Genomic DNA, 8,900 nt, shown 5'->3' on the forward strand with positions numbered 1-8,900 from the left:
AATTATTTTTTCTTTGTAATTAAGAGATTTATGGATTAATATTTCTGTTTATTTTTGAAGGAAGTTTTGATTAAAACTATTTCACTGAACACATATTACATCTTTGCAAAAATAGTATTAGCTTTAAAAAATGCATAATTTAGGTATTTTTTTATTAACCTTGCTTAAATAAACATTGTAAGCATTAAATTTTAGCAATTCCCTATTTTTTAATAAAAATTTAAAATTAAACTGTGCTAGTTTATTTGACGTTAATAAATGAGTTGTAAAAGTAAATTTGTGTAGTTAAATAAAGATGATATAAGTTTTATTTAGGGTTAAATTGAATTTTAAAGACTTTTAAAGTGTATAAGATAGATTACATATTCCTTAATTAATAAAGGTACATTATTCTCACTATAATTGGGCGAATTCAATCCTTCATTAATGCAGATGCCTGATTTTCTGGAACCAAAAATTGTCTTTTCTAGCTCTTGCAATTTGGCGAATGTAGTCAAATGCTCTTCATCAAATGAAACATTAGAGTGTAATTGTGAGCTACAGCAAAAAACCTTAATCAACTCTTAGTTATTATGCATTAATTTTTTTTAAGAGAGTAGATGTTTTAAATTAGTGTGGTTTTAATATTTATTTTTATTATCTTCTTAGACATATGGATATCAGCATTGCTTAACATTAAACAATTTGGAGAAAGCAGAGATGTTGAAAGTCCAAGGAAACAGGACTTATTCTGTTATTCGTAAAACACTTCGTTTGATTGTGGATGATGTGAATGAACAAGTATGAATATTTAGTATAATATTAAATACCATTGTTTTGCTTATAGATTTTATACACTTCTGTCAAATTCTGAAATTTCATTCCAAGACTTTAAGAAATTTGCTTTTATTAAAACCTTATATAAATGTTCTTTCTACACTGGGAATATGTTATTAAATGATTAATGCTTTTTAATAATATTTAGTTGTCGCAAACTTTAAAAAAAAAAAATTTCCTTTTGTTGAAAAAATTATGGAAAATATAGTAGATAAACAAATTGAATATTTTCAATATTCTTTCTACATGTCCAAATAGTGTATTACTAAAACATTAATAGGCAAATGTTGTATGAGTAAATATTAATAAAGTTTTACAATATCAGTTATAAAGTATTTTAAATTATTAAGCATTCTAATATATCAACAAACATGAAGAATTATTAAAGTGAAGATTTTAAATATACTTTTGATTTAGCATATAATAGGTTCATAGCTGTCCTGATTTTCCTGATAAAAAATATTCTGTCCTTATTTGTCCTGATTTTTAGCATTTTGTTCTGAAATTCCTTTTTCTTTCTTTTTTTTAAAAACATACCATTTTGAGGAACACAGGATTTAAAAAAAATCATTTGAATTTAAAATTTTATTCACTAAAAATTAAGAAAAAGTAGACTTAGGAATGTCCAGATCATCTTTCAAATGAATGAGTTCTAGAGAAGTAAAGAACCGCTTCTTTATCCTCAGAAGAACGAATTAATGCTTAATCAGTATTTGAACAAAAATTCTCTTTTTACAGAATCGTTCACTAAATTTGTCATTTTACATATCTTTACAAGTGAGTAGCAGGCACTTGACTTCAAGGTCATGCAGGTGTCTCGCACATAGGATACTATTGCAGAGGCATTTCTTAAAGAAATAAAACCTTTCTTCCACATTTCAATTTCATTATTTTTTTAACAAAAGAGTCTACTTACGCATTTTCTGCACTCCAAAATGTGCCCAATATAAAAGTTTAATATTGCTATGAGGATCTTGTTATGTTATTTGTTAATTTTTTTATTGTATTGTAAGTTTATTAACTGTTATAAATAACTTTAATTTTGTACTAAAGATATCCGTGATTAAAGTTAAGAGGTTCAACATTGTACGTTATTTTGGTTTCCTTTACTGGTATTTTTCCTGTTATTGTAATGGACAATCTTTTTTTTCTCTCTCTAAGAGTAGAGATAGGGGTAATACTCTTCCTTCAGAGTGACGACAATTTTTTCCCATAGTGGCTTTAATTTTGCTTTTTCCCAATTTTGTTTAAAATACAAATTCCAAGCTTTCTCTAAAAGTTCTTATAATCTAGAATTACAAAGTAATAGAGCTGTATTGCTCTTTATTTTCAAATTGCAGTCAATCCTTCTAAGAATTATTATTATTTTATATTAAATAATCATTAAAATCGGGGGTCATTCACTAATTTTTTTATTGTATACTTTTGATATATTTCATAACTTAGTCATTGTTGGAATGCTCATATTTTTTTTAATATAATTTCATAATGTTTAATTATAAAACTTAACAAATTGCAGTCAATCCTTCTGACAATTATTATTATTTTATTTTAAACATGGTGCGTAGCATTTTTAAAAAGTACGTAAAGGTGTTTAATTTCGATTTTTATTTTTAAAAGCCCTTGAAGGTGCTGTTTTTATTGGGCGTTTTTAAAAAGTGCTTAATTTTCCCTTTTCGAAAACGAAATTTTTTTTCTCTACCACGTTGATTTTCGCGAAGTTTTCACATTGATCTATTACCGTTTTTACAATTCATTCAAGCACATTGCATTTCAGCGTACCGTCGGTCTGTAGCGTATGAAAGCGCCAATCATTTTACATGTTTGATGAAATGCTTGCGGGTCTTCATGTGCACATACTGAGCTGGGTTCGGTGAAATTCTTGCTCTCTCATGTGCAACTCTGGGTGCATTTTGCAAGATGTTCTCAATGTCAGACTTCATTTTCCACCATCTGAAATTAGACCGAAAATCTCTTGATCTTTTTTTATGGTGGCTGGTATAATCAATTAGAACTATCTTTGGTGCCATACCAGAGGGGGGATGTTGGCGAACACGGTACAACTTTGAACTTTATGGGCTCTATAAACATCCTCAAATTATGCAGATAATCCGAAGCAACCGACTAAGATGGCTCGGACATATATGGAGAGGCTCTGAAGATAGCCCTGTAAAAATTGCCACCTTCAAGAACCCTCAGGGGTCCCGCTCTAGAGGTAGACCACCTACTCGATGGCTCAAAGACACTGAAAACGACCTCAAAGTCCTGAAACTTAAGAACTGGAGGGGAGTTGCCATGGACAGAGGGAGCTGGAGAAGGCGTGCTGTTGAGGCAGCCAAGGCCTGCAAAGGGCTGTTGCGCTCCTGAAGAAGAAGGTATAATCAATAAAAGACTTCTTTGTCTGAAACTAGTTATTTTATAATGATCATGTAAAGTCTTTGAAAATTATTTTGCATTTTGTTAATGCATAGAGTGCTTAAAAATATTTTTAGTGTTTAAAAAGTACTTGAAATTTGCTTATTTTTTGTTTAAAGATTTGGCTACGCACCCTGTTAAATAATCATTAAAATCGGGTGTTATTCACTAATTTTTTATTGTATACCTTTGATATATTTCAAAACTTAGGCATTGTGAAATGCTCATATTTTTTATATTATTTCATAATGTTTAATTATGAAACTTAATACTTTTTAAAAATTGCAAACAATACTTTATTTGAAACCTGCTGAACTGAAAAAAAAATTTATTAAATAAAAATTTTCAGAACATACATGTTTCTTTTCTTTCTTTTTTTTTAAAAAAAAATAACTTCTTGGTATACTTGTAACATTTTTGCATTTCATTGAAATTGCAAAAATCACCTCATTCACCAGCAAAAAGTTCTTTTAAAATTACATTAAAATCGATGATACTTTCAAACATGAAACTAAGTTCTGTATTTACATACTATCAGGATCATCGCAGATGGCCAGACAGCCCAATGAGGGCCAATACCTTCTTATTTGCATGCTATAATTGTGTATAAAATGCATTGTTTTATTCATTTTCAGTCTCCATCTGACATATCCTATGTCCACAGTGGTTATGCACCTCTGAGCGTTAGACTAGCTCAATTTCTGACTCAGCCTGGTTGGAGAGCCATTCCAGATGTATTAAATATTTTACCTGGTCCTACTATTGAAGGAGTTCAGAAAATTCCACTTGGATTAAGAAAGAGACGTAAGACATTTTAAATGCATGCTATATCAAATTTATAAAATACATTCCAATCAGGACCCTGATCTTATTATTGGATCTGTGCCATGTGGTAGAATCGCAGCGACACGGGGACATTGTCGCAGAACTTTACAGAGTTCTTACAAAAAGATTTTTCTTCTGAAAAGTAAAAAATTTTACTTTTCTTTTTTACAGAAATTTACACGCAATATTTGAATCATGCATTCAGATAATCACTCTCTGACATGCTCAATTTGCGCGGATAGTATAGTGAATCGATGTAATGTTTCGATTATATTTTCGGCTGTTATTGATATTGATTTTCTCGTGGTTTTTAAGCATCCCGATATATTTCAAACAATATGGAAAATTCGAATCGTGCATTTGAGTATTTATTTTTTAAGGCATTAAATTCTATCGAATTTTTGGAAGTTATTGCTATTGATTTCTCCATAGTTTTTAAATCTGATATTTTTTTTATACAATATTATTTATTACAGCAACCTAATGTTGAAACGAAACACGCTTTTGAGAAGTCTGATTTACGTGATTTCGTCATAGATCTTCTTATTTTTGTGGGAAATTACCATGACGGATTTCATGATATTTAGTATTTGTTTTTATTGTGATGATAATTTACAAAATGCGAAGAAGTAAATAATCTGTGCGTTTTCTCCCCAACAAAATGGGAGAATATCACCCATAATATTAGAATAAAAATTATTACATGTTCAATAAAGAAAATTATTATTATTATTTTTTTTTTGTAAACACAGCGTATTTGTTTTTTTAAATTAGCAACATATGTGTTTGTTAGTATTAAAAGTATCTTGCAGAATGATATTAGTGCTAGAGAGTTTAGTTGCAGATAGCTCAAAAAAATTCTGGCACAGGAGATTTGTGTACTATTGTTAGCTGTTATGTATTATTGTTGCATTGGATCTGTGTACAATCATTAGTAAAATTATTAAAAAGCTACTGTCCTAAAGCAGGGGTCTGTTTAAAAGAAATCTGGGTCCGTTAACGGACCCTTCACAAAATATCTTTTCATAAAAACGGACCCTTGACAAAATAATTTATCTTTTAATCGGACCCTTCACAAATTTGTTTATCTTCATTATTGTTTTGTTAATCGAATAGACCCTTCCCGGGGAGAAAAAAAAATTTAAATTCCAAATGTAGTATTCTAAGAAAATATTTCTATATTTACAAACATTGTGTGCACATTCTTATTGATATTAAATGATTTTTTTTTGTAAATAAATAATTGATCAATTTATTTTATTCATGAAATTAATTAATAGAATATTATGTAAAGTAAAAATTAATTTCTGGCATTTTTTAAATAAAATATTATAAATTTAAGAATAGTTTAAGTTTACTTTATTCGTAACGCATTAAAAGTGATACATAACTAAGTTGTGTTATTTAAAATATGTCAATTGAAATCATTAAAAATGTGAATGATTTTGTTTCCATTGTTCCTCCGAAATGAATATTCTGCTTTGAGCAGTATAGGCTAAATTTCAAATATTTGTATCTTGCATCTCTAATTTAGTAGCAGCAATTGTTGAGCTTAATTTTGTATCTATTTACAATTTGCTATGTTTGCTTTACAATTTTCCCTCTTTACTTATTGAAAGGCAAGTTTCCTGTTTCCCTTTGCAAGCAACTTGCTTTTCAATAACTAAAAAAATCAGCAATACAACACTTAAAAGCTGTTTGATAAAAAAATAAAACTTTCCCTTAACAGATTTTTTGATACAAATTTTCCCTTAAATCTTGAAAGCATTTCTTCATTATTACTTTGAAACTAATAGTTTAAATCAAATCCAGAGTTTTATTTAAAGAAAGTATAATGTTTATTTTGATTTGCTGCATTTTATTGTTTATATTGTAGGAGGATCAGGTTCATCGATTCAGTCAAGTACCGAAGAACAAAAAGTGACTTTGGTGTTTTTCTTAGGAGGTTGTACTGTTGCTGAAATTTCTGCCCTGAGATTCTTATCACAACAAGATGATTGTAAGCATTTATTATGTTTGTTCATCATTCTCTTCTTACCGTATGTTATATTTCATCCATTTTAGTACATCCATTTTATACAGGGCTTGCCACTCCACAAGGAGAACAGAGAAAACAGGGTGTGTGGCGTTTTTTAAAAGTGCTTTTTTTTATTTACATCGTTAAAAAGCCTTTAGAGGTGCTTTTTTTATTCGGAGTTTGTAAAACTAGCTTAATTTTAAACAAATTTTTTTCTTTGCTGTATCGATTATCACTCTAAATTACGAAAATGCATGATTTTTACAATTTTCTCTACAATGCTTATCAGAAACTTAGTTATTTTATCATGATTATGTAAATTTTCTGAAAATGTTTCTCAATTTTATTGATTTTTATGTTTATAAATTACAAACTTTAAATGATAGGGGGAAAATAATTTTTATTACTGCACTAATTATAATTTATTTTTTTTGGAAAGTGATTAAAAATATTTTTTTTGTTGACAAATCTTGGCTATGCACCCTAAAAAAAAATCAGGAAAATACAGGGAATTTAAAAATCACCTAAAATAAGAGGAAAAATGCAGGGAATTTTTTGTTTTTCATTATAAAGTGGGAAAATAAAGTGAATTTAGTTTGTTATTTTCATATTTTAAAAAATGGTGACCACTCAAAGTGCAATCTGTGGGATATTTAAGGATGATATTTCAGTTATACAGTAGGGAACCGATTATCCGGAACGATCGGGACCATCGCTATTCCGGATAACTGATTTTTCCGGTTTTCTGAATCGCTACAAAAAGCCGTATTTTTTTATTGTTAAACTCAACTAAGAAAAATAATAATTTGGAAATAATCTTAAAAAGAAGAAAAAACGATGAAGTAATACACTAATGATTATTTCCAAAATGATGGTAAGGTAAACATCTTTCAAAATAGAAAAAAAAATCCTAAAATCTTATGAGGAAAAAAAAATTTTTTTTTTGAAAATGGCGGGAAAATTTATCGAATTTCATTCCGGTTTTTTGGTTTTCCGGTTTTCTGATTTCCGGATAACGGGTTCTGTACTGTATTAAACTATTTCATTTACCAGCATTATTCGTTTTATGTATGTTAAGCTGTTTCATATTTAAGTTTTTCCAGCAATTAAAACTAGTATAGATAGCCCAATATAGCTCACACAAGAGCACAGTGATTGTGTGTTTTCTCTTAATATGTTGTGTATAATATGTACAGGAAATTTTTTCTTTCCAAATTAGTGTGGCAATCCCAATATATACAGGGTATCCGTGCACCTGGAAATTCATGAATTTCGATATTGAACAAAATTTGTCATGAAGTGTCATGATTTTAACTATTTTTTTCAAAAGAAAATCATGGAATGTCATGGATTTAAGTCGCCAAAAAATCTAATTTTTGAAATGGAATTCCTCCCTCCCCAAATAGTGTTCCTACTAATCTGAATTTCTAACAAAATTATTTAAATGTATTATATTATGTACAAAATTATTTTATAAAAATTTATTAAAATGTAAAATGTTTTTATCACGTTCTTTAAAAATTATGGAAGCCATAATTTCTAAAGCAGATTATCTTTTAAACTTCTGTGATTTCAGAATTTTTATTATTATTTATGTTTTTTATTTTATCAATTTAAAATTCTAGTTGAAGCAAGCCAGTCATTGGCGAAATTTTTTTATTCCGAAATAAGTGCAGAAAAATCAAGAGTATTTCTTTCCTTTCCAATGAACAAAAAAAGTATCTTTAGAAATAATTCTACAGAAAAAAAGAAAAAGGAATTATTTGCTTTTGTATTTTTTTCAGCTATTTTATAGCTTCAACTCTTTCTTTACTCTGTTTTTTAAATTTAAAATCTTTAACAATATGAAGACGTAGCGTCTGGCTGTTTTGGTTATACCTATCATTTCAATTAATGTTGTTATAATTATTTTTTAAATTTATTGTGTTTTTGTCGGAGAAAAGAGTAACTTCGTTAAGTCATGAAGAATTCTTGGAATTAGTCATGAAAAGTCATGGATTTGAATATCTAAAATGTAGCAGATACCCTGTATATGACATCGTACCAAGCTTTAAATGATTAATATCTCATACACTATTCATTGAGTAAGACTTTTCGTTGTTTTTATTCCAGCTCCAATAGAATATATCATTGCAACAACAAAGCTCGTGAATGGGCGAACCTTCCTGGAAAATTTACAAGAAGTAGTTAAAGTTCCTGCTGGCTAAAGAAAAAACAGCTTTATTAAGAAAATGTGCTTCATTTTTGTTTCTTGTCAACAAAAAAGAGAGATTGTATAAATATATACATATATGTTTATGTATTTAAAATTATAATAAAATCATTCATTTGTATATTTGTGGACAAAAAGTATTAGAAGATATTTTTTCTTAGAAACATTTTTCTACTTTAAGATTTGATAAAAATGATTCTTATCAATATATTCCCTTTTTCCTGAAGAGAATCTTCTTTTAGTTTTTAGTAAAACATAATTTTTTTTTATGTACATATGCATGTATGTACATATACATATACTGTACATATACATGTATTTAAAATGATCAAGACATTTTTGTGTGTATTTATTTGATAAATAAATTTGTTCTCATTATTTATTCTCATCAGATTTTATTGTGTATCAATTTGCTCTGATTTTAAATAACAACACTGAAAAATGCATACTCAAAAACAAGCAAGATAAGTTCCAGAACTCTAGAGGACTTCCTGACCTCTTTTTAATTTAAATTAACTTCTTAACTCTTTCGGTTTTACCTTGAGTAAAATTTTAATATAGCGCAGCTTTGTAAACTATACATCCACTCCATATTAATGAAAGAGTTAAAGCTGA

At 28.2% G+C, this 8,900-nt stretch overlaps 1 protein-coding gene across 1 annotated transcript in view; it reads left to right on the plus strand.

Annotated features, from left to right (window-relative positions):
* Positions 1-8,665, plus strand: part of LOC107448071 (vacuolar protein sorting-associated protein 33A) — a 27,833-nt gene extending 19,168 nt beyond the window's left edge. The window contains exons 13-16 of the mRNA XM_087157824.1: positions 649-780; positions 3,867-4,035; positions 5,933-6,055; positions 8,186-8,665. Of these exons, the coding sequence (XP_087013950.1) occupies positions 649-780; positions 3,867-4,035; positions 5,933-6,055; positions 8,186-8,280 (519 nt within the window). The 3' untranslated portion in view covers positions 8,281-8,665. The remainder of the gene's footprint in view (positions 1-648; positions 781-3,866; positions 4,036-5,932; positions 6,056-8,185) is intronic.
* The last annotated feature ends 235 nt before the right edge of the window (positions 8,666-8,900 follow it).

This window comes from Parasteatoda tepidariorum, chromosome 2 (assembly GCF_982258835.1).
Source record: "Parasteatoda tepidariorum strain Cologne lab strain chromosome 2, Ptep-v5.0, whole genome shotgun sequence".
Classification (NCBI taxonomy): Eukaryota; Metazoa; Arthropoda; class Arachnida; order Araneae; family Theridiidae; genus Parasteatoda; species Parasteatoda tepidariorum.